The sequence below is a fragment of the Cydia fagiglandana genome, chromosome 25 (assembly GCF_963556715.1).
Source record: "Cydia fagiglandana chromosome 25, ilCydFagi1.1, whole genome shotgun sequence".
Lineage (NCBI taxonomy): Eukaryota > Metazoa > Arthropoda > Insecta > Lepidoptera > Tortricidae > Cydia > Cydia fagiglandana.
The window spans coordinates 9488652-9515678 of NC_085956.1; the positions used below are offsets into that span (position 1 = coordinate 9488652).

A 27027-nucleotide genomic window follows, 5' to 3' on the forward strand; every position below is an offset into this window, starting at 1 on the left:
TTTTAGATTTTTTCCTACGCTTACACACAATTACCGAGCTGGATTCCAAATTTCATCCTTCTAGGTCATCTGGAAGTAGGTTAGGTTTAGGTACTATATGTCAGTCACAATAAAAAAGAAATTTGTATGGGGACCCCCCCTATTTTATAACTTTTTTTTATTTTTAGATTTTTTCCTACGCTTTCACACAATAACTGAGCTGGATTCCAAATTTCATCCTTCTAGGTCATCTGGGAGTAGGTTAGGTTTAGGTACTATAAGTCTGTCAGTCAGTCTTAAAATTTACGACTTTTTGACCTTCATATCTTTATAACCGTTTGAGCTAGCTTCATGAAATTTGGGCTTCTAGATGTCCTTATGGATATAATTAAACACACGTAGTTTTATGTGTTTACGTTAAAGATGTTTTGAGTTATAGAAGGGTCAAAAGTGGCACCAAGTGGTTCGTGTAATATTACACTTGGCGCTGGCTAGCCAGTTCCTTTGCTTGAACTTGGCTTGACACGCTGCCGCGTGTCTAGATGCTAATTGGAATGCTATGTAATCCTTCGTCTTTCCTTAAGCTGTAAGTATTTGATTGCATTTCACTACAATTTTTTTCGCATCTTTGGAATCTTTTTTTTGCATTTTTGTAATAAAACCGTTTAAATTTGAATAAGAAATTAGTACCATTGATAATCCGCAAAATGGTACTAATTTCTTTTACTGGCAACAATTACTCTTTGACAACGAACGTTGAATGTCAGCGAATGTCACCGATGTAAACAAATAGAGTCTGGCTAGCCAAAAATTGTTGACAGATATTTCGTTGTTGTATCACCAATTGTCTATGATTTAAAAAAAAAGCTAAAAGTCAGTTGTCAATTTATGTCATTCATTCAAATTGTTTGCGGTTTATAAGGCGTTTATTTTAAATAATATTAATAATTTCTATACTGAGTGAGGTTCGCAAACTATTATTTAAGGTCGTAAATAATTACGACAATGTGCGAAGTTGACGTGTAGCGTTGTATAATGAAAAACTGCAATGTTTACAACTCCTAACCAAATGTAAACCAATTAGAGGTTGGTGCTCTATAAATGTTTTGATACTTCAAGTACTAGTTCTAACATTTGCCTATTACTTTGATTAAGTACATGAATTTATTAATGCCCGAATCTCATAAATAGGACAAGTGTATAAAGAAACGGATAAACTAAAAGTTCTGAAAAATATCTATAAAATCTAAATATTGGAACGTAAACATATGTGTTTGTCGTTGACTGTACTTTAAATAGTGGTAGAAATTATATGAGCTGACTTTGAGTGCACGTAAACGTTTATTTAACTTATTTCCTTAGGTACCTTACTTGTGCACAGAATATCAAAAATATCGTCTAGTATCAAAACTATAATTCCTACTCCACAAAGTGTGACCAGCCCAAGATTTTTTTAATTTCCCGCCAAACATTTAAGTAAAATTTCAGTAGCCAGACTCTAGAAAATGTCTACGAATATATTCAAATTTAAACGGTTTTATTACAAAAATGCCAAAAAAATATTCCAAAGATGCGAAAAAAATTGTAGTGAATGCAATCAAATACTTACAGCTTAAAAAAGACGAAGGATTACATAGTATTCCAATAAACAATGTTTTAAAGTTGGTTGTTGTCATGACACTCATGACCGGTATTGACGTTTTATAGTGCGGTTGTATTGAACTGGTTATCGTATCGTATAGTAAGTAACTCAAGAAAATTGGAGCAATTGCTGTGACCATGTTAAAAAAATTGAAGACGATTATAGGTCCTATAATCGAATTGCAGACTGAACGTTTTATAATCGAGGTTGGTGGTCCTGAAAGCGACACAACATCTGATGAAAATCAGACTTCGTCAGAGTCAGAAAACGAAGAATATATAAATATTGAATATTTAGAATCAGATTTTGACGAATAGGTAAATTGAAAGAACCGAATTTCTCTGTAAGCAATATTTCTGACATTATACGAGTATCGACATGAAGCCAATGCCCACTACCCCGACTATACATGTCGTACGCACATTATTGCCATACGTAAGCTGTTTGCAGCGACACTGTCTCAGGGTTAAATAAACTGTTATCAATCTTACAGTTAGTTTCGATTTTAATTCTATGATTGAAATATGACAGTCCTTACACCTTATTTTTTTTATTTTTTATTGTGAATCAAGAAACAAACGGTCATTTACATTAATGCGTAATGGTCTAACATTGCATCTTAAGGTTAGACCTGCAGTTTCCTTAATTGAATATAATCGTGCTAAATTTTTATACACTATGGTTTTTCTTTTACATTTCTATTGCTACAGAAAATACAGAAAATCGGTGCTTATTATTTCTTACCTACCTACCTTACCTTATAGACAAACTATATACTTTATTGCTCTCCAGCTAGAGTCTTCAGCATCATGTAATACGAGAACGTGGTTTTCAGAACCTGAAATAAAAATATACGAAAAATTTGATACAGGGTATAAATTATAATATTTATAACATTAGTTAGGTAATGGTAACATTCCATTTCTAACCGCTGCACTACCGGTACTGAACGCGTCGCTGTCATTGTCAAGTAAAATTGACAGCAGTGCAGCTGTCGTTGAAAATGGAATGTTACCCTAAATGGTAGTTACCTAATCCCGTTATACTACACACGGTGACTAAAAAATAACTGCTTTCCCGTTGCCAGGGAGGTTTTGGAATTATACTAAGCTACTTTTACTATGGGATCAACCCCGAAATCCTATAGAAAATGGACCAGCCAAAATGTATTATTAAACAGCCAAATTCTTTTTCGCGATTTAATGTTGCCACACGCTAGACCGGGCCGGGGCTTCCGGCGCGTCGTTTTCTATGGAGCTTTATGTGGCGCTTACCACGTGATTACCGATCATAGAAAATGACATGTCGAACGCCTCGGCCCGGGCACGGTCCGGTCTAGCGTGAATCATCCTTAATACTACGCTTACTGACGACATCAAAAGAACAGCTGGATCAAAATGGGTACAAAGGCACAGAATAGATCAGAATGGCAAAAATTTAAGGAGGCCTACATTTCATAGATTGATAAGGACTAAAAAAGACTACGCTTACTGCAAACATAGTGTTGACCCCAACAGGAACGACCTTGGCTGCTTTCAAACCGACTGGGGTCTGGACCCTATGAAGGAAAAACAGCAGAGTTCTTCTGTTGCGTGTGTCCATGTGCTCCCAGGGGATGGCGTATACAGCGTCGATCAGCTGCTCACTCTGAGGATCAAAATTACGGATTGCAGAACCGGTACTGTTTAAAAGAAAGGGAATTTTCGGTACCAGACAAAAATGTAACCGGAATTTCCTGGTACTTTCGGGATTGCTTTAAAAATCAGTTTTTACCTAATGTTTCAGTAAAAATAGCGTAAAACGACCATGAATCTTTCCCTAAACGTTGGTACAATAACAAATAGTACCATAGTGAAGGCACACACACTTTTTTTTAGGGTTCCGTACCGAAAGGGTAAAACGGGACCCTATTACTAAGACTTCGCTGTCCGTCTGTCCGTCCGTCCGTCCGTCCGTCCGTCCGTCCGTCTGTCACCAGGCTGTATCTCACGAACCGTGATAGCTAGACAGTTGAAATTTTTACAGATGATGTATTTCTGTTGCCGCTATAACAACAAATACTAAAAACAGAATAAAATAAAGATTTAAATGGGGCTCCCATACAACAAACGTGATTTTTGACCAAAGTTAAGCAACGTCGGGAGTGGTCAGTATACTTGGATGGGTGACCGTTTTTTTTTTTGCTTTTTTTTTGTTTTTTTTTTTGCATTATGGTACGGAACCCTTCGTGCGCGAGTCCGACTCGCACTTTCCCGGTTTTTTATGACGTGTCTTTAAGCCACATAATCATTGCCTACATTAACTCTGATTTAGACTGCCTCTGCGTACTAAACCTACTAAATAATTTATTAATATTAATTATTCTTAATTAGGCTGTCCATCGCAATTCAACGCGGTAACGCAGCGAGTGTGATGGGCACCTTTGCGCCGGGGGTAGCGCGGGGAGGTCTCTTTGAGTAGTTTTTATACTCTTTATTTTATTTTAGATATATTTAGGGTTGTTAGTTTTAATTTAGTATTATTTATAGATGTATTTAGTTCATAAGTTAATTATTCTTAATTTGGTTTAATCCTAAACTACTTTTGTTGTTTTTACTATTTTTGTTGAAAACCATTGGCATAAACTGAATTGTGGCTCCGTCATATCACCATTTATTAAATGTGTAAGCTGTTTCGTTAAAAAAGATAAAAAAGAACATTTTAGCATTTCTTCAAAATGGGACATATAATAAGTTTATAAATGTATATAATTACTGCATTGGAGCGCGCGCAGCGCGTCTTAAGTTGACAGTCCATTTCCAAGGACAGCTGCATTACTGTTCATATTACTATGGAAATTGACAATTACACCGACGCGTTCAGTACCAGTAGTGCAGCTGCGGTCAGAAATGGAATGTTACCATTAAAGTGGCCACTGACGAGCCTTCCAACAGTCCAAATAGCGTGGCTGCAATCCAAAATCAGTCCGTGAATGTCAAAAACGTACAATGTTTAATATTAGGATGCCGTCCATTTGGATGAATCCATTGTAACGGCATCCATTTGGAAGGCTCGTCAGTGGCCTGCTTTATTCTTCGAGCTACGCCCGCTCCTTTAGTATTATTTATTTATCGTATGGCATTTACATTACACTGTTCATTCATTACATAGTTAATTTATAATCTAAATCTACATTTTTCCAAGTTGGTGATGGCTGCACTCACGCTCACAGTATAAGCAAAGAGAATAGATAGTATAGACTCTATACTATGCGAGGAGACTATGGAAATAATTTTCCCACATAGCATTTCTACCTAGCATCTATCCGGCATAACCTACATGGTTCGTATTAACAAAGAGAATAGATAGTATAGAGGGGTCCTGTCATAGTAAATTTTGTAGTCACTGTAAAATTACTGCCATCTATCGACACACGACTAAAATTCAAAATAAAGACGTATGAAATTATCAAAAAAAGTGTATATAACGATAAATTATTCTATTATTTTTATATAATTTTGACCCATGTTCATTCCCTGATATCTATGTGTTAAAATTGTTAAATATGAAACGGTGTCGTCACGCCATCTAGCCGAGCATAGGCCAAAGGTGTGTGCGCCATCTATCCGAGAATGACTTTTTCCTGATTGCGGAGGCATGTTTTTTTCTTAGAATTTATTCATCTTATACGAAGTTACATATGTCTTAGGTATAAGGGCGCGGAAGGCGATCGGCACTGGAGCGTGCGCGACGCGCTCCATACGTCAGGTTTTACCTGACTCTTATTTACCATCAATCCAATCACTATTATTTTAGTAAACATGACATACCGGGAGTGGCATGTAACACGAGTAAATAATTAAAACATAGATTGTACTCCTCAAACGGTGACACTTTTGTTCAACAACTTTTAAAAATTATGAAGTATTTAGAGTCCCTATTTTTCATACAAAATAAATATTATCTTCAATGGAAGCCATTGCCACGCCATACCATTGTGATTCACGTTGCTTGTCACACTTTAAACATAACCAAATTTGCAATACATTGCGTCTTAGAATAAACTTTAATGTGTATTAAAAATCAAACCACAAGTAATTTTTAAAAGTCGCTGAACAAATGTTGGTTGATATGAGGAGTACAGCTTACAGTTTAATTTTTTGCTCACATTACAGGCCACACCCGGTATACATAGCGGTCAAACAAAAGTCATGACCCTTCGCTTCGTCGTAGTCAGGTATCCTGAAGGAATCCTGAGCGCTTGCGGCTAAAAACTTACCTTGGTGTTTAACATTTCGAAAAGAATCGACACTTGTATTAACTGCTGATGCATCCCAATGGTCAAGGGGCCGTATTTAGCCAGCGCCTCTGCTGTGAAAGAGGTTACTTCCAGCAGTAAGATGCAGGTGATGAACTGCATGAGCAGGTAGAACGCGAACAAATATTCGCTGAACGCGTCCGAGCATCTGTCCACGAATCTGTTGACAAATAAGTCAAATAACTATTTTGTCTAATAAAAATAAACCTGTGCGTGCAGGATGTGACGAGATAAACAGATTTATGGATAAATCATTTATTCGTTTGCCACAACCTTCAGGCCAAGGCTTTGGACCCTTCGTTCTCTATGACGGTTGATTGGTAATCACGAGATGCTTTCCTTACTTATCCAATCATCATCATCATCATCATTTCAGCCTATATACGTCCCACTGCTGAGCACAGGTCTCCTCTCATGCGCGAGAGGGCTTGGGCTATAGTCCCCACGCTAGCCCAATGCGGATTGGGGACTTCACATACACCTTTGAATTTCTTCGCAGATGTATGCAGGTTTCCTCACGATGTTTTCCTTCACCGAAAAGCTAGTGGTAAATATCAAATGATATTTCGTACATAAGTTCCAAAAAACTCATTGGTACGAGCCAGGATTTGAACTTGAAGCCGCGGCCTCCGGATTGAAAGTCAGACGTCATATCCACTCGGCCACCACTGCTTATACAATGCTACTTATGCTGACTGGTAAAACGTGATGCTGACTGTACTTACTTTACAATAAACTTGTGATGTAATATAATTTCCTTTAACAACATTCGTATTCGATTATTCTCTTCAACCGAATATGATCCTCTTTTTGCCGGAATCGGTATACTAAACAAATTATGCTTCAGAATTCTAAGGTGCCCCCAAATTTGGAACACTATCAGGCTGAGGAGGAGATCGAAAACACAGAGGCCTATTGTGACTACGCAGGAAATGGGTATGTTGATGCCAAATAATATCCAATATCCTGTAAAAAATATATTTAATAATCGTAGCAATTTGCTTGATACGGAAAGAAAAAGCAATCAAAACAAACTAGGAGGTGTAACTGATTTTAATAACAGGTTTATAATCTATTATTACAATCCGAGTACGCCTTTAGGTCTACTCCACATTTTGTTGACAGCGTCTATGCACCCCAAATGTCCTCCTTTATAACACATATGGCAGAAACCATATCTCAACGGTGGAACCGTTCTCTAAGCACCATACTGGGCTGGCTAAGATGTAGGATCAGTATCGCCGTTATACGCGCCACCAGCATGTGATCCGAGGCACACGCCACCGTTTTAGGTCCACTGCCAGGTGGCTTGGGTTCGACGACGGTGCCGCCCTTCCACACATCGACTGAAACCACTTTTCTACCCTACCCACATATGTATTACCTAACCCTTTGCCTATGTATTAGGTACTTATGATTGTTGTAATATTTATAACAACTTTATGTACTCCACATTTTGTGCGCTACCGGTGCCTCATGTAACACATACCCACACATCACTACACACACATACGTACATACATACGGGGCGTCAACATCACCATCATACCATAAGGGCCCGATTCGGATTTTGAAATAGATGTCTTTTAGACATCACCAAGATACGATAACGATATGTTTAAGATCTAACCTGTCTTTGACATTTGCGCTATTCTGGAGATACTCTTAAACGATTTCGAGATCCAGTTCACATCTAATAGATATCTTATTCTATCTAACGTAAAAGTGACAATGGTTGCCCGAATTGCGCTGCAAAAGAGAACTAGTTGATATCTAAACTATAACGTATCTAGAATGGATCTAGTACGTGTCGTCTCTTGTGAATATCTTGAAGTTGGAATACGGCGGTTAGTGTCGGACCCAACTTGATCCGGGCGCGCAGCGCGCGCTCCAATGCCGCCTTCATACTAAAGATGATACATACCCTCTATAGTTGTATATACGGTGTCAGGTAGATAATAATACATAGAGTGTTCAAACGTGGTGTTTTGGGGCCGGTTTTCGTTGAACATGCCTCTGCTATAGTTATTGAACCAAGGCATGAATATGAACAGGGCAACTCCTATGAACATCTCCCACATCACGTAGATTGTGAACATTATCGATATTATGTGGATTTGTGCGTATACCTAAAATATAATAATGTACGGACATTAAACCTTCCTTTATTCAATTAGGGTCTTAATAGGTTAGGATTTTACAATGTGAGTATAAAAGTAAAATATAAAAACACTTACAAAACATTACAATAATATATAAACACATTATAAAAAAACCGGGCAAGTGCGAGTCGGACTCGCGCACGAAGGGTTCCGTACCATAATGCAAAAAAAACAAAAAAAACCCAAAAAGAAATGGTCACCCATCCAAGTACTGACCCCGCCCGACGTTGCTTAACTTTGGTCAATAATCACGTTTGATGTATGGGAGCCCCATTTAAATCTTTATTTTATTCTGTTTTTAGTATTTGTTGTTATAGCGGCAACAGAAATACATCATCTGTGAAAATTTCAACTGTCTAGCTATCACGGTTCGTGAGATACAGCCTGGTGACAGACGGACTGACGGACGGACGGACACTGGACAGCGAAGTCTTAGTAATAGGGTCCCGTTTTACCCTTTGGGTACGGAACCCTAAAAAGGCAGCGGGGCAGGGTGCAAGCTGCCGGTGGTCAGGGCCGCAGAGTGAGGGACCGACGTACTATCCGCGCCGTGTCCAAAATTACCGCCTTCTGCATCTGACCCTTGATTCAACCACCTAGCGAGAGTCTCTCTAGGTGTTGGTCGAGACCCTTCGCTATGAGACCGTTCGCTGACACGACTATAGAAACAATGATCGTCGAGTCAACATCCCACATGGCGGTTATCTCGTGAGCTAAGTCTAAACCTTCCTTATTATTATTATATTATTCCGACATATTATTAGATGGGAAGGGACAAAAGACTATTTTATCGGCTTGTCAACTTTAGTCTGGGTAAATAAATAAATAACATTTAGCAAAATATCACTGTACCTTAGCGGCATATGGTGACCGGCCTTTGAAGTAAAACAAATGAAAATCAAGTAAATAATCCTTTACAGTCTCTTGATATTTATCAGTCCTTGCTGTAAATAGCCTTTGCTGAAATTATATACATGTACCTACATTAATAGTATTTTATGCAAACGTTGAGAGGTCAAAAAAGGCGAGTGGCGTGAGTAACAATTTGAGGCGAAGCCGAAACTTGAATTATCTAACATTAAGGGGCTACCCCACGCCTATGACCTTCGATCTGATTCCCTTAGTTTTCTAATGTTTTTTGTAGCTTATTATATTAACAGCAACGGTTTTAAGCAATATATGTAGTATCTCATATGTGACGTTATCTATGAAAAGGGACCTTATTGTCGATGGCGCTAACGCCATTATTAACGATGCTCCGATTTAAATACAATGCCGCGCGACGCCGTGCGGCGTAAGTGCCATCGACAATAAGGTCCCTTTTCATAGATAATGCCCCATATTTACTTCAAAGTTCATTGTCTTTGAGATATTTGGCATCAAAGTTGAACAATTTTAGGCTAAATAACTTGTTTTCTGGCCATAACTTTTGTGTTAATTAGTTTAAAATTAAAACCCTGAACAAATTTTTCGAGACGTTAAAGACGAACTCAGATATATTATGTAGGTTACGTACATAGATCTTTCACAGCAAACTAGATACGAAAAAAGTGCTTTTTTAGACAATGTTTAAAAAAATCATAAAAAAATATATATTCATTTTTTTCAAAATCCGGTGGAAAAAACCGGAGATAAAAGAATGAAGAACCGATAACCGTTTGCCTTCTAATTCTATTCTGTACGAGGGTTGCACTGAAAATGTCGGGAATAGAGAAAACTGTCGCATCTAGACAGTCAATCTTTATTTTAATGCATACTTAAACTCAAACTGACCACGCATATAAATTTTCTTTTGAAAGTAATCATTCTGTAATGCACACGGCTCATAATCCCAAAGTCCTTTTTGTATGGCGATTTTGGGGCCTTAGTGGTTTTGTATGAAATTCGTAAAGTAGCCAACGGAATTGAAGTTTTTTTTACATATATCTATATATAAAAGATTTTTTTACTGTTGTCATATGAATATTTAGGAATGTCGAAATCTGCCGATATGCAACTTTTTTGGCAGTCTTTTTAATTAACAACACAAATGCGATTTTAAATTTTGACGTCGCTTTGGAATGACATGCTTCTTTAAGATCACCCATGGGATAAAATGAAAGCGACTTTCATACATAATTTTAACTGCAAACGAGCGTACGATGAACTCTAGTTCATAAAAAAATAACAGAAGCCCATTGTAACTTTTATTTGTTCGCTGAGGGCATATTGAAAACCGTTTAAAAATGTGATCCGAAAAATCACTTGGCCAAAAATTCAAATAATGTTCGACATACAATTTTCAAATTGTCAGTAATTTTTAAATATAAATGACAACCAAATGGAATATACCTTAAAAGTTTTATAAAGAGTTACATTTTTATAAATTATATGCCTCATTCTATTATGTTATTTCTAAGTGTCCCATTCCCGAATATTTCAGTGCGACCCTCGTAGTGCAAAGTAGACGTGCGCGCCGACCTAAAATTTGCCGGCGGCGGCGCGCCGGCTTTTTTGGTCGGCGCGGCGCGGCGGCGCCGGCGTGTAGCAATTTTTTTCATTTAGGTATTACCTCGGAGTAATTAACAACGGAGACGCCATGTCTAAAATTTTCGGTACAAAATAGTCTGCCGTTTTTTGCGGGGGAGGGGCACATCAAATGTATAGGTACGTCATGTCAGATAAACGTCAGTCCATACATATGGTTGACATGTGGTTGACCATTGGCCGCCTATTTTCGACAGAGGGGAACGCCTGTTAATGGCGGCTCCATTGTTAATTACTCCGAGGGTATTACCTACTAAAACTGCAAAAATTAACTATGTATAGTTTTTCACTAGCATTATACTTACGCACACGCTATTCTTGTACATATCCCCGATTCTAATATACATTTTTTTTTAAACAAAAGGGGGTGGCTGTCTTCACGCTAGCCAACCCAAACCACTTTTTTTAAGTTTTATTGGTCTAGATAGCAAGATATTCGTTAGTTCATGATTGTTCAGGCATTAGAATCATTAGGGCCCCGAACCATTAAATTTTTATTTTTTTGGTCAAAGTGGGCTGTCTTCACGATAACCACCCCACCCCGAAATCAGCCAAATTAACTATGTGAAGTCATCGGAAGACGTTAGTTCACGTTTGTTCAGGCATTAAAATCGTTAGGATCTCATTAGATTTGCCATAAAAAAATATCGAAAATAGTACATTATTATCGAGGCTCGGAAGTAGCTACTTGCAAGCTGAGGATTCGTTTTAAACGGACGACCTTGGGAGTCCGTTTAATTGAATCCGAAGCCAGCAAGTAGCCTTCCAGCCGAGTCATATATAGTGCTTTTCTCAAAAATGGTGCAAGAACTATAATTATCACAGAAATATTTCACGAAAGCAGATACAGATCTTACGTATATATTTTTACAGAAAAAAGCCCTTGCCGCCTGTTTATTTTTTTTTATAAAAAAATAGAAGTGTATTTTTCTGCCAAAAATACGCCAACCTATTTGAGACAGCTAAGTAGTCGCGGTACTAATCATCTGTTTGGCTGTTTAATGGGCCTGTGCCTTCATTTGATATGGCCATTTCAACTTTTAAAAAGTTTGGAAGTTTGCAGTCCCAAAATCGAGACTGCAATGTTTTTAAGTTTTTAATTTTTGACTGACCATAAACTACGCGCTTCGCGACCTATTTTTTAGACGGCAAAGTCGACTTGGCCGTCCATTTTTGAGAAAATTCATATATACGGCCGTGCACCGGCGCGCCGAGTGGATGAGCCGGCGGCGGCGGCGCGTATGAATGGCGGCGCGGCGCGGCGGCGCCGGCGCGGCGCGCACGTCTAGTGCAAAGATAGGAGATACAATTCAAAACTTGTCAAAAATCGATGAAAACCTCGGGTAGCCCCTTAAACCCACTGATTAACAGTCCGCCGGACGGTATCGGCCTGTCAGTTGTTCGGAACTGTCAAAATGTTGTTCTAACTGACAGGCCGATACCGTCCGGCGGACTGTTAATCAGTGGGCCCCTTTAAGTTAAATTGAATTGAATTAAGTTTGGCCCCTTCATCACTTACCACATACAACATATTAAGAAAACAACACAAAATAACATGGCCAAAATGGAAAAACGTCAGTTTTTCTCTATTCCGCTGAATGTAGCTTGCTTCCAAAACACACGCCATTATGCCAACAGCTATGAGAATAGCATTGACCGTAGACATAATGGCGGCTAATCGACTTCGTCCAAGTTGATGATAAGGCCAGGATCCTATGGCGCTCAGGAGAAACTGGACTTGGGTCATATACTTGGAGTCCAAAGGCGATTCGACATGGCTGGAAAATAAGTCGTAGGTGAAAAACTATTCTCGAATATACCTACCTAATTATACAGGCCTACAGGGTGATATTCGGTCACCTCCAATGATTTAAGGGGGTATACATTTTGGCTGTGGGAGAAACTGGACTTGCGTCATATACTTGAAGTCCAAAGGCGATTGGACATGGCTAGAAAATACGTCATAAATAACATAATAAATAAATATTAGGGGACATCTTACACAGATCAACCTAGCCCCAAACTAAGCAAAGCTTGTACTATGGGTGCTAAGCGACGATATACATAATATAGATAAATACATACTTATATACATAGAAAACACCCATGACTTAGGAACAAATATTAGTGTTCATTACACAAATAAATGCCCTTACTGGGATTCGAACCCAGGACCATAAGCTTCGCAGGCAGGGTCACTATCCACTAGGCCAGACCGGTCGTCATAGGTGGAAAACTATTCTCAAATTAGGCTGATTAAATGTTAGACCGGGCCGGGGCCGGACCGGAGCTTCCGGCGCTTCTTTTTCTATGGAAAGTACCACGTGATCACCGATCAGCCGTCATAGAATATGACATGTCGGACGCCTCGGCCCGGGCACGGCCCGGTCTAGCGTGAGTCATCCTTAACAATTTTTAACTGAAACTAGTACCGGACATAGATATACCGGGTGTGGCCTGTAATACGAGCAAAAAAATTAAACTGTAGGCTGTACTCCTCATACTGACCAACATTTGTTCAGCGACTTTTAAAAATAACTTGTGGTTTGATTTTTAATACACTTTAAAGTTTATTTTAAGACGCAATGTATTGCGAATTTTGTTATGTTTAAGGCGTGACAAGCAACGTCAATCACAATGATATGGCGTGGCGATGGCGTCCATTGAAGATAATATTTATTTTGTATGAAAAAAAGGGAGTCTAAATACTTCATAATTTTTAAAAGTTGTTGAACGAAAGTGTCACCGATTGAGGAGTACAATCTATGTTTTAATTATTTGCTAGTGTTACAGGCCACACCCGGTATGTTACGTAAATGTTCATGCCAAATTTCGTGTCGTTTTAAACTGAGAGAACTTATTGGCGGCTTATTAAGTTAAAGTTAATTTAGTAGTTATTCATATAAAACCGGACAAGTGCAAGTCGGACTCACACCGAGGGTTCCGTACTTTTTTGTATTTGTTGTTATGGCTCCTCCACACGATGGCCCAGCGCTGGACCTGTGAGATGTATATATGCGAGTATGATATCATAGCCCATCGTGTAGATGAGCCAAGCAGCAACAGAAATACACCATCTGTGAAAATTTCAACTGTCTATTAGCTATCAGCTATCACGGTTCATGAGATACAGCCTGGTGACATACAGACAGACGGACTGACAGTGGAGTCTTAGTAATAGTGTCCCGTTTTTACCCTTTGGTTACGGAACCCTAAAAACAATGTCATAATTAACTAATCCTTGCTTACCCATCATTATATCTCTTCTTCAAAACTTCATACACTCGATTCAAAACCATGTCGAATAATAACCGTATATCTCGTTAATGTATTATTAGTTTATTATCTGTAAAACTAAAATAACACATAACACCTAATCTAAACCAGTGGTGGGCGAAGTACGGCCCGCGGACCTGCTCCGGCCCGCGAATAGATTTTATCCGGCCCGCCTCCGGTCCTATGAAATAATTAGTATATGGCATTGGCCCACGATTATCACAAATCGAAATAACCTTTGGCTACAAATAGGCCTTTGGCCTAAACTTTCTGGCCCCCCATGAAGAAAGTTTGCCCACCACTGATCTAAACATAAAACTAAACTTAAAACTACGTACGACATTTAATTAGCATCTAAGATAGATTTAAGCTAGTTATTAATTTCGTTTAGTTGTACCACTGTATATATTATTGTATGTAAATAAATGATTTAATTAGCATCTTAAATGGGAAATGATCGTTCATACAAAAAGAGAAAACGTTTAACAATTTCGAAATATTTTCCATTCTCAATGATTTTTTTAGTATATTATTGACACTATGAAAAACTAGGTTTATTGGTTTACCATTTTTCAAAATTTGCAATAAGAACAAAAAAAAATTAAAGCGAAATTTATAAACCTAGAATATAATTATGCTGAAGCGATTTAATTAGTGGAAACCGTTTTCTCTCGAAATGAAAATTGTATGAAAAAAGTACCTTCTGTAAGTTAAAATTAAAACCAAAATATTACTTTGATAATCCACGAAAAGATAACGTGCTAGTCAATCAGTGCTAACCCGCTAATCGGTGCTGATTGACTAGCACGTCTTTTCGCGGATTAGCATAGTAGGGCGTTTTCAGAAATAAATATTGAAAACCTGATTCTTTCACATCTGGACGTTCTTGGGCTCATTCTACTCAGAATCGACAGCAACATCCCACCATTAAAAAAAGATGTCCCAAAATGTCCATTCCATTACGTCACGTTTTAGTATGAAAAAAATTTCACTTGTATGTGCGTGACGTATTGGACTGTACAATTTTCATACAAATATTTGGGACATTTTATTTTATCATCAGAATTGAATATGCTAGTGATTCTGAGTTGAAAGAACCCAAAAACACCGGGATCTGTGAGAATCGGGTTTTCGATATTTATTTCTGAAAACGCTCAGTAGGTAATGTTTTGGTTTAATTTAAATTAATATGGATTTCCGCAAAGCAACGCCTGATTCTATGCACCTTTTGTCAGTAGCTATACTTCCCTATTAACTTTGTTGTGTGTTGTTTAACTTCTGTTCAGTTCTCATTGCTTCCTGTTTCTTGTTATACCTAAAGTTTTATACCATTGCAGAAGCGAAGCGAGGCGAAAGTGGGGACGTTATATGCAAAATATGTTCCATATTTTGAAAGCTAGGTATAAGCCGCCGCGCCATAACACTTTTTCGTTACATCGGTTTTTGATCCGAGCCCCTCTACGGGTTTTTAAAGACGTTTACCTACGTTTCACGCCAAAAGCTATAACTCCCTAGGGACCTTGTAGGGCCATAAGAGCATGTCACATGTTTTTGCGGCCTTCAAAGAGTAACATATTATTGCAGAAATGTCTGTACAGTCAAATGGGTGTAGACAACTTACTCAAAAGTATGTCCCATAGTTCTTAATTCACTGACATAAGAGTTATGGGACATATTTTTGGAATGATTTGTACACCCATATTTTTACCGTTGACTGTACAGACATTTCTGCAATAATATCTCCTCTTTGAAGGCCGCAAAAACATGTGACATGCTCTTATGGCCCTACAAGGTCCCTAGGGAGTTATAGCTTTTTTTTTAAATTAAGTTCCTATTTCATACAAACCAAGTAGCGTAAAAGAGTTACTTTTATAACACTTACTGACGTTTATAATGTAATATTTTTTCATCACACTTGCTCGAAAAATACCTTTTATCATGCAGGTGTACTGAAGGACAAAGGCCTATAATAATTATTGTTCCCGCGGAAGTCATTGGATAGTGAAAAAAAAGCTATAGCGCTCTAGGGAGTTAAAGCTTTTTTTTTTAATTATGTCACTAATTAATACCAAAAACATATGTAACTTCGTATAAGATGAATAAAGTCTAAGAAAAAAACGTGCCTCGGAAATCAAGAAAAAGTCATTCTCGGATAGATGGCGCACACACCTTTGGCCTATATTGGCGTGACGACACCGTTTCATATTTAACAATTTTAACACATAGATATCAGGGAATGAACATGGGTAAAAATGATATAAAAATAACAAAATCATTTAGCCATATATACACATTTTTTTGATAATTTTATACATGTTTATTTTGAGTTTTAGTCGTGTGTCGGTAGATGGCAGTAATTTTACAGTGATTACAAAATTTACTATGACAGGACCCCTCTATACTATCTATTCTCTTTGTTAATACGAACCATGTAGGTTATGCCGGATAGATGCTAGGTAGAAATGCTATGTGGGAAAATTATTTCCATAGTCTCCTCGCTTCGCTCCACTAGTCTAGTCAGTGGATAAACACCTTTAGACATTCAAGTAAATAGTAGCCCGCGAGCCAGAAGCGGTATCATGGTCGAATTTATATCACCTGTCATGTCATGCGTCACTTTCGCACTTACATATTTGTTAGAACGTGACAAACATGGTGACAAATGATAAAGAGCCGACCATCATAGCCCTACAGGAATAGATTTATATGACCAATAGCTCAATACCCCAAAGCGCTGGTGGCCTAGCCGTAAGAGCGTGTTACTTTCAATCCGGAGGTCGCGGGTTCAAACCCCTGCTCGTACCAATGATTTTTCGGAACTTATGTACCTACGAAATATCATTTGATATTTACCAGTCGCTTTTCGGTGAACCTCGTGAGCAAACCGGACTAATTCCAATAAGGGCTAGTTTCCCCTCTGGGTTGGAAGGTCAGATGGCAGTCGGTTTCGTAAAAACTGGTGCCTACGTCAATTCTTGGGTTTAGTTGTCAAGTGGACCCCAGGCTCATGAGCCGTGCAAAATGCCGGGATAACGCGAGGATGAAGAACAAGAGCTCAATACCCCAAAGTTTCATAATTCGAAATGTGTATCAAATAAGGTCAGGTGGTTCGGTTTACAGAGGCTGCTCCTCAACCCATCAACGGAGTGGCAGCTGATGTTCACGGGGCCCCATCAACCCATCTTACATCTTTTTTAACCATTTTAATGATGAAATAGGAACCAGTTGCATTTATACATGGTGAAAAAAAAAATAACTGCATTCCCGTTGCCAGGGAGGTTTTGGGATTATACTGAGCAACTTTTACTATGGGACCTGCCCCGAAAACGCGAAAAAAAATTTAGGTGGTCCATTTTCTATGGAAGGGTAGATTTCTTTTTCGCGAAGCGCGTTTTTGTAAAATTTTACATGTAAAAGGGCCTCTGTGCCCTATTAGCTGAATAAATGTTTAGTTTGACGAATTTTGCGCCTGGCTCGCGGTCTATAAGCAATTGTAGCATATAAGTAGGTAATAAATGGGTAGACAGTAAATAAAAGGCAAGAATAATTTCATTACTAGGACACTCAAATAGGCTAGGAAAAAAAGCGGCCAAGTGCGAGTCGGACTCGCCCATGAATGGTTCCGTAACAGCAAGTAACATAATAAAATTGCGGTTTACGATTTATGACGTATTAAAAAGAAATTACTTACTAGATCTCGTTTAAACCAATTTCCGGTGGAAGTTTGCATGGTAATGTACATCATATATTTTTTTAGTTTTATCATTCTCTTATTTTAGAAGTTACAACAGGTGTGTCCCCACATTTTACCACTTTGGAAGTGTCTCTCGCGATATTATATATTATATATATTAGAAACCTCAATATCATTTTTGAAGACCTATAATATCCATAGATACCCCAAAAATATGGATTTGATAAAAAAAAATTTAGAGTTTCAGTTCTTAGTATGGGCGGCCCCCAAATTTTATCGTTTTTAGGGTTCCGTACCCTAAGGGTAAAACGGGACCCTATTACTAAGACTTCGCTGTCCGTCCGTCCGTCCGTCCGTCCGTCTGTCACCAGGCTGTATCTCACGAACCGTGATAGCTAGACAGTTGAAATGTTCACAGATGATGTATTTCTGTTGCCGCTATAACAACAAATACTAAAAACAGAATAAAATAAAGATTTAAGTGGGGCTCCCATACTCCCAACAAACGTGATTTTTGACCAAAGTTAAGCAACGTCGGGCGTGGTCAGTACTTGGATGGGTGACCGTTTTTTTTGCATTTTTTTTCGTTTTTTTGCATTATGGTACGGAACCCTACGTGCGCGAGTCCGACTCGCACTTGCCCGGTTTTTTTTTCTATTTTTGTGTAAAAATCTTAATGCGGTTCACAGAATACATCTACTTACCAAGTTTCAACAGTATAGTTCTTATAGTTTCGAAAAAAAGTAGCTGTGACATACACGGACAGACAGACAGACGGACAGACATGACAAATCCATAAGGGTTCCGTTTTTTGCCATTTGGCTACGGAACCCTAAAAAATTACTTACTGAAAATCAATAAAGGCCCTACACAGTGGTCAAGGATGGCCCATGATAATCCATCGCCATAACATTGTGTAGGTACATGACAGGCAGGGGTAGGAAACTAGAGAGTTCGGGGTGGTTCGGGCATTCTCGGTTCCGCTCGGCTCAGCATTGCTCCGCCTACGTTTGACTTTTTCATCGTATTTTCACGGAAACGTACGAACGTGTTTTGCTATTTCAGTCAGTCTGGGTTCAAAAAATACCTAAGTAGCATGACAAATACGAACGTTTCCGAGAAAATACGATGGAAAATGATTATGCACTACATCTGTTTCCTGTAGTGTGAATATTTAAAAATCACAATTCAAAATATTTGACCAAGCGTTAGCAAAGGTCTCCGTTTCACCTTGGACAAAAATGCTTTCGTATGTCTGGATGTTCTCGTCTACAGGTCGTATTTGTGAAATGATTCTCGTGAAATTTTGGGAGTACAAAGAATTTTTATTGTCGATTCAGCTTCCGGATTTTTTTCAAAATGGCGGAGCTAAGAGGGTTCGCGACGTCTACAGTACACACACAGAAGAGGCACTCGTTAATAATTTGATATGTTGCCTAAATTTAAAAACCGGACAAGTGCGATTCGCACTCGCCCACGGAGGATTCCGTACTTTTTAGTATTTGTTCTTAGCTATCACAGTTCATAAGATACAGCCTGGTGACAGACGGACGGAAAGACGGACAGACGGACAGACGAACAGACGGACAGACGGACAGACGGACAGACGGACAGACGGACAGACGGACAGACGGACAGACGGACATACGGACAGACGGACAGACGGACAGACGGACAGACGGACAGACGGACAGACGGACAGACGGACAGACGGACAGACGGACAGACGGACAGACGGACAGACGGACAGACGGACAGACGGACAGACGGGCAGACGGACAGACGGACAGACGGACAGACGGATAGACGGACATAGGAGTCTTAGTAATAGGGTCCAATTTTTACCCTTTGGGTATGGAATCCTAAAGACCTACACGCTGTATGCTGTATATCTTTAGATTTACAGGATTCCACGAATATAAAAGGTACAGAGCCCTAAAAATAACTATGCATGCGTATGTTAACTGACAGAGTGATTTAAGAGAGTCTGGGACATGTATAAAAGATGCGAGAGGCGTGGGAACAGGTTCATACATTTACTAGGTTTACAATTTATTTGTCAATTTAAATTAAATATACAATGAGTAAACCGAATAATTTTAACAGCGTATTCCTGATCATATTTGGAGACAAAAATGTCCTATAAACTTTTTTGAAATTCGCCTAGTTTCACAGATATTATTAATTTAAAAAAAAACAAGTTTTTATTGTTACATAGTTTAAAAGGCCTTTTTGATGGTGATGTTGCTGCTATGGGACGTAGTCTAAATATCCTTATTGATAGATTTCAAAAAGTGACAAGTAACACTTTGCAAAAAGTAGGTTCTACGAAAAAAAAATGTAAAAATCAATTTTAAGTGACAAGTTTACCACTAAAATTTATTATTTATGAGCAAATACATCCAAAAACAAAACAAAAAAAATATTTTTTTGCGACATTGACCTAAACTCATATTACATTTTTTACTTCTTTTGACCTCAGAAATGCGTGGTAAAAATTATTCGGTTTACTCATGTTACACCGTGTATACAGAGTTACAGAAATCGACCTAGTCGCAACTAAGTAAGGGCAGTAAGGCTTAATTATGTAATTTTGTTGAAATTATGTAGGTACTTAAATTACATAAAAACACTTAGAATGATCTTTTCACTAAAAGTAATTTTTAACTTTTTTTGTGTTATGTACCTAATTATGATATTTATGATAGAGTCAGACCAAGAAAAATCTGCAGCGGATTTGATAGCCCACGCAGTGCAAGTGTTATCTTAAATGTTAAGCTTTTATGAAATTATGATATAAAACAACACTTGTACTGCGTGGGCTATCAAATCCGCTGCAGACTTTTCTTGGTCCGACTCTATCTGTACAGTATGTTACGAGTATATAAAAAAAACCGGACAAGTGTGAGTCGGACTCGCCCACCGAGGGTTCCGTACTTTTTAGTAGTACGGAACCCTAACAAAGTCCCTCGCCGTGTCTGTTTGTATGTTCGCGATAATCTCAAAAACTACTAAACAGATTTTCATGCGGTTTAGACCTTTCAATAGAGTGATTAGAGAGGTTTAGGTGTTTAAGGCTCACTTGCACCATTCCACTAACCCGGGGTTAACCGGTCAAACCTGGAGTTACCATGGTTACCAGTACAATTTGACACTAGGTTAACGGTTTAACCTCTTAACCTCGGGTTAGTGGAATGGTGCAAGTAGACCTAAGTTAATGTTTTGTGTAACCCGTGTGTTACTCCGTGCGTGGGGAGGGGAGGTAAGTTACATTTAACCTCTAGCCGCCCATATGTCAAACCTTGCCAAGCAAAATGAAATTTTATATTGTCGACTCAAAGTTCAAATTAGAATGGAACAGGATACCTTTTTAAAGGTCTCTGGGTGGCTAGAGGATAGCCTGTATCTTTAGGTATTTAAAATTAAACAAAATCTACCCCCAAATAGCTCCTAATGCCAATTGAGGGTACATGAAAACATTACATGACCAAATAATGTAGGTTAAAGTCAGGTCGTTCAGTGACAGATCCAGGCGGTTTTGTATTTGGCCGGTTAACCAATAAATGTTATAACTACCCGAAAATGTACAAATTGTTTGTTCACTTTTATTTAAATACCTATACATGTATACGTGTATGTGAGGTGTGCAATAAAGAGTATTGTATTGTATTGTATTGTATTGTATTGTATTGTATTGTATTGTATTGTATACCTAAAGTTACAGAGTATAAGTATGAAAGGGGTGAATGTATGATATAAAAACCGGGCAAGTGCGAGTCGGACTCGCGCACGAAGGGTTCCGTACCACAATGCACAAAAAAAAAGCAAAAAATAAACGGTCACCCATCCAAGTACTGACCCCTCCCGACGTTGCTTAACTTTGGTCAAAAATCACGTTTGTTGTATGGGAGCCCCATTTAAATCTTTATTTTATTCTGTTTTTAGTATTTGTTGTTATAGCGGCAGCAAAAATACATCATCTGTGAAAATTTCAACTGTCTAGCTATCACGGTTCGTGAGATACAGCCTGGTGACAGACGGACGGACGGACGGACGGACGTCTTAGTAACAGGGTCCCGTTTTACCCTTTGGGTACGGAACCCTAAAAATATGATCTCAAAACAAAAAATTTTATTCAAATCCAAGTGATAAACATACGCCATTAAGACCTTCGCAAATTGACAGAATGACAGACTTCAGGGTCAATGAACTCGCTAAAAATGGCAAAGCGGAGTCGTTAGGCTGGGAAACGTTAACATAAATAAAAGTAAAGTTTTATGGAATATACCGGTAAATGATATAGACTGTCAATCTATTGAAAGTTATAATTATAACTTGTGGCTCTGTGAGCTTTATCTAGAGATGGGTGGAATCTGTCTAAGCTGTTAGCTTTGCACCGATTTTAATAGACCAAAGTGAGATTGTCATTATATATGTCATAATTTTCATAAAAAAATTACATTATCAATGACATATAATGGCTCCTCTACACGATGGGCCAACGCCGGCCACTCCAAGGGACGCAGCCATGCGGTAGAATGAGATAGCAATATCATTTGCTCCCTCTAACGCATAAATGCGTCACTTGGAGTGGCCGGCGTTGGCCCATCATGTAGAGGAGCCATTAAGTTATTAACCCACATTTTATAGACGGGCCTATCGCGAAGTTATTTTATTACCTTTTTTTACCGACGTTTCGACACAGGTTTCACTAGTTTCAATGTGAGTTAATATGTGTTGAAAACGCGAAAGTTTTATATATGATATTATCAAAGACATTACCACACTTTGTCATTCCAAATGTAGTCAACTTGGTTCGACGTTCGACTCTAACTACCCGAGGGAGGGTATCTATGTCATAGAGATGTCCCAGAGATGTCAGAGAGGTTTTTGCCGAATACCGAATATTCGGCTCCTTTCTCGGTGAAGTCCAAACTCGGGGTTTGTCAGAGAGCTATGGAGCGCAGCATATTAGATGTGAAACTAAGGGACCGCATTCGGAACACCATGCTGCGCTCTAGAACTCAGATAATAGATGTAGCTCGAAAAGCGGCCAAGTTAAAGTGGGACTGGGCTGGTCATGTCTGCCGCATGCCGAATGACTTGTGGGCCAAGATAACCACGGAGCGGGTGCCCCGTGAGTCGAACCGGGGATCTAGCAGACCCGTCGGCGATGGCGGGATAACTTAGGGTCGTTTTTGAGATACTGGCCAGATGTAGCCAGTCAAAATCGGGAGGAGTGGAAGACAGAATAGGCTCGCAATAATAAATAATAATAATAATTTCTCAGTGAAGCGCCGAATATTCAGCATGACATGCGAACATTTCGGTTGTTTCTGACATTTAGGTAGGTATATTAACAAGGCTCAATCTAATAACTAACCACCAGTCTATATTTAACTGGTCTCTAGCATAAACGTAGAGTTTTACATTCAAAACAAGTATCTTACACCCGGCACTCACAACGTCGTATGTGTATACGACAGTAGAAGGCGCTTACGCCCTTTTAGTACAAGTTTTGTATGTAAATCCGGGATGCGCGTGCGGCGGAGACTGATTTGAATTTTGAGGTTTGCGCGCATTCAATGCTGAGTTGGTAGGGTGGCCAGGCTTTTGAAGTTTTATAACGATTTTTTACTTTTTTCCGCTTGACAACTAATCCCGAGAATTGGCGGAGGCACTATTTTTTACGAAAGCATCTGCCATCAGATCTGACCTTCCAACCCAGAGGGTAAACTAGGCCTTATTGGGATTAGTCTGGTTTCCTTCACCGAAAAGCAACTCATTGGTACGAGCCGGGGTTAGACCCGCGACCTCCGAATTGAAAGTCTTTTTGTAGGTACTTAGGGGTCATCCATTAATTACATCACACATTTAGGGGGAGGAAGGGTTCAAGAAAATGTGACATGGGGGAGGGGGGAGACACAAACTTTGTGACGTCACTTTAACTTCATCAGTAACCGAAAATTTATTTAAATTATTTATTCGCTGTACATTTAAATAACAAGTTTTTAAAACGATATATAATCGTTTTTATTCGTTTAATTTTCTTTCCTAAGCAGTTTTGGGTTATAAAATTACTAATATTTATATCGTCAAATATATTTTGATAAAATATTAATAATAAGTACTTAGGTACTTACTTAATTCGATTTGGCGATTTCGTAGAAAAAATGTGACGTCACACGGGTTTGCCAAATGTGACCAAGTGTGACAAGCAGGGGGGGAGGGGTCAAAAAACCTAGTAATTCGTGTGACGTAATTAATGGATGACCCCTTATGAGGATTTCTTACAAACTTTTTTTATTAGTATATAGTAGTAATATAATTTATTTACATATACACTTATTATATTACTAGCTGTGCCCGCGGCTCCGCCCGCGTGGAATTCGGTCTGTTCTATTTCTCTCCCTCTCCCCTGGAGGCGGAACTTGAAGTAAAGTTGACAGATGGATATGCTAGAGGACTGTAGTCCAGATAAAATATTTAACAATTAGGTACCACTAAATAAAACTACACTCCAAAATCAAAAGCTTTTTGCGCCCTTATACAAATTTTACACGTGATTTAAACGACAGAGTAGTAGTAGGTCAGGAAATGAATGCTCAAAAAACGTTGTAGAGGGAAATGCTAGGAACACAATTTTTGACTCCGTAACTTTGTTTGGACTAGTTAGGAGGTGAACATATCAAAAGTCCCCGGCTGTAGCCCCGCTGCTGGGGGGTAGAGGGGGGTAAGAAGGTCGAATTTTTCGGTTTTTCATTGATATCTTGGAAACTTTGCGTCTTAGCGACATGACTACTAAGACAAACCGAAAGCTGATAAAATTAGTTACAAGTTTTATCCAGTGAAGTTTTTCGATATCTTGAATAGTTTTTGAGATACCCGCTCTTGAAAGTTTATTTAGGGATTTTAATTTTATCTTGATATCTACGTCAGTGAAGCTGTTAGGCCATGTTTGGTATCATTTTCGTATAAATCGGGGGTGCTGAATTCATTTATGGTATCACATTGACACTATTCCGAAGTAAAACCAAAATTTAAAAAAATATATTTTTTTAAATCCCTCTTGACGCTTAAACTACTGAACCAATTTCGTTGAAATTTGATATAGAAATAGTTTCAGTCTCGACACAGAACATAGGATAGTTTTAATAACCAAAAGCATCTTCTGAGGGTGTGAAAAGTGGGGTGGAAATTTGTATGGGGAGTCAATAACCGCTGAACCGGTTTAGATGAAATTTAGGACGGAATACATCTGTGATTTAGATGAAAATGATACCAAACATGACTTCAAACCTTACCTTGAGCAGTATTAACCTCAGGAATTCAGTTTCGTCGACGAAGTTGAATTCCCCCATACTCCATTTCACAACTTTAAAGGATGATTATTAAGATAAAAAGTATCTTATGTCCTGTCTTGGGACTCGAAATATCTGTATACCAAATTTCAATTAAATCGGTTGAGCGGTTTAAGCGTGAAGAGGAATTTAAAAAAAAGGTATTTGTTTAAAGTTTATATGTTTTGTCTTAGGAATGGTGTCAATGTGATACCAAAACTGAATTCAGCACCCCCGATTTATACGAAAATGATACCAAACACGGTCTAGCAGCGTCACTAATGTAGATATCAAGATAAAATTGAAAGCCCTAAATAAACTTTCAAGCTCGGATATCTCAAAAACTATTCAAGATATCGAAAAACTTGACTGAATAAAACTTGTAACAAATGTTATCAGCTTTTGGTTTGTCTTAGTAGTCATGTCGCTAAGACGCAAAGTTTCCAAGATATAAGTGAAAAACCGAAAAATGAGACCTTCTTTCCCCCCTCTACCCCCCAGCACCGGAGCTACGGCCGGGGACTTTTGATATGTTCACCTCCTAACTAGTCCAAAGAAAGTTACGTAGTCAAAAATTGTGTTCCTAGCATTTCCCTCTATAACTTCTTATTGCTTGGCCTATAGGTGTATATCGGACGATACAGTAAAGTATACGCGCGCGTGCAAAAGCGAAGCGGCTTGCCTGGCTAAAGCGCCACTCACCGTGGTCTTCTTCACACTCCTGAGGAAAACCACGTGCCCTTTGTAACCTCAATGCGTTGCGAGACTTTCGCGAATCATTCGATTTTTTTGGGGAAGGCATGGTAATGCGTATAAAATTCTAGTCCCAAATCGTTTGACTTCGCAAACGACCAATGCCGGATTAAGATATTTTGATGCCCTAAGCATTTCTAGACCATGGTGCCCCCCTCCCTAGGGTCGTCAAGATTACATTGAATTTTTTTTTGGTCAATTGAGTGACGTTCATTGCCGCATTAGAGCTGGATATGGAAATCAGTCACATCATTTTATCACGAAAATTGACAGTCCTGCAGCAATAACGTTGCAACAGAGTAATGCTGCTGCAGTCGCAACCTGAATATCACCTTTATCATATCTAAGAATGTAATTGAAAACGCGAGCGAAGCGACCGCGAAAATTTTTCGATATAAAAACGCAATTTAATAGACAGTTGGTCATTTTTACTTTTAGTATGAAAATCAGTCACATCATTTTTGCACAAAAATTGACAGTGCTGCAACAGTAACGTTGTAACACAGTAATGCTGTTGCAGTTGCCACTCGAATACATATTTAAGAATATTATTGAAAACGCAAGCGAAGCGAGCGCGAAAATTTTTCGATATAAAAACGCAATTTGACAGTTGTACTTTTTTACTTTTAGTATAGAAATCAGACACATCATTTTATCACGAAAATTGACAGTACTGCAGCAGTAACGTTGCAACAGAGTACTATTTTCGATGTAAAAAACGCAATTTGATAGACAGTTGTACATTTTTACTTTTAGTCCCAACCAGGCGCGAATCCAGGATTTCATACAGAGAAGGGATGTGACAGTTTTCTATCAGCCTAGCTTGGCATAGGGCTCGATATTTAAGGGTCTCAGCGACGTTTTTTTCATACAGAAAAGATGCAAGAAAGCAGAGCTTGGAATTGACCAAGTGAATTGTATTGGCGAAATGTGAGCAAGGCAGAAGGCCCACCTGCGAAAGAGGAAAGCTTGGATTTGCATCCACTCCCAAGTGTAATTAAGGCAGAAGATCAACTTTGCCGTAAGGGAGAATGCCTTGCATAAGACCTCACGTCAAACTGCAAAAGAGTGGCTTGAAATCGAATCTATGCATGTAATCACGACTCTTCTACTGCTCGCTCTTTGGCTTCACTCAAAAGCGCTACTTGATAGGATGCTTTTAGTTTTCGCCTTTCACGGGGCCTCTGAGACCTAACTGCCAAAGTGTTATCACTTTGACAGGATCGCGGCTAAGTAGCAACTCGCCTTGGCCGACAAATCTGCCGTGCAAGAGAGCAAAATTCGCTATAAAATCGGTAACCTATGTCGAAAAAATCGGCTGGCCGCAAGCCCGCAAGCAAGATTCTTTCCATGACTTT

The 27027-nt window shown here is 38.7% G+C and overlaps 1 protein-coding gene across 1 annotated transcript; it reads right to left on the bottom strand.

Moving 5' to 3' along the window:
- Nucleotides 1-1502: 1502 nt before the first annotated feature.
- Nucleotides 1503-13962, bottom strand: LOC134677046 (odorant receptor 43a-like). The gene is made up of 9 exons (XM_063535473.1): nt 13856-13962; nt 12126-12384; nt 8933-9040; nt 7843-8047; nt 6644-6884; nt 5880-6078; nt 3113-3268; nt 2379-2459; nt 1503-2161 (listed from the first exon to the last, which is right to left on the bottom strand). The coding sequence occupies exons 1-8, from the start codon at nt 13903-13905 to the stop codon at nt 2400-2402; spliced, it is 1278 nt and encodes a 425-aa protein (XP_063391543.1). The 5' UTR covers nt 13906-13962; the 3' UTR covers nt 1503-2161; nt 2379-2399.
- Nucleotides 13963-27027: the final 13065 nt, after the last annotated feature.

What these genes read in the sequence shown, in the direction of transcription:
- LOC134677046 (XM_063535473.1), bottom strand. Translation starts at nt 13,905, where the DNA reads ATGGTTTTGAATCGAGTGTATGAAGTTTTGAAGAAGAGATATAATGAT. An exon ending in AAGAAGAGATATAATGATGG is followed by an intron (nt 12,385 to 13,855) that starts GTAAGCAAGGAT and finishes CTTATTTTCCAG; the next exon opens with CCATGTCGAATCGCCTTTGG. An exon ending in TTCTTAATATGTTGTATGTG is followed by an intron (nt 9,041 to 12,125) that starts GTAAGTGATGAA and finishes ATATAATTTCAG; the next exon opens with CAAAGGCTATTTACAGCAAG.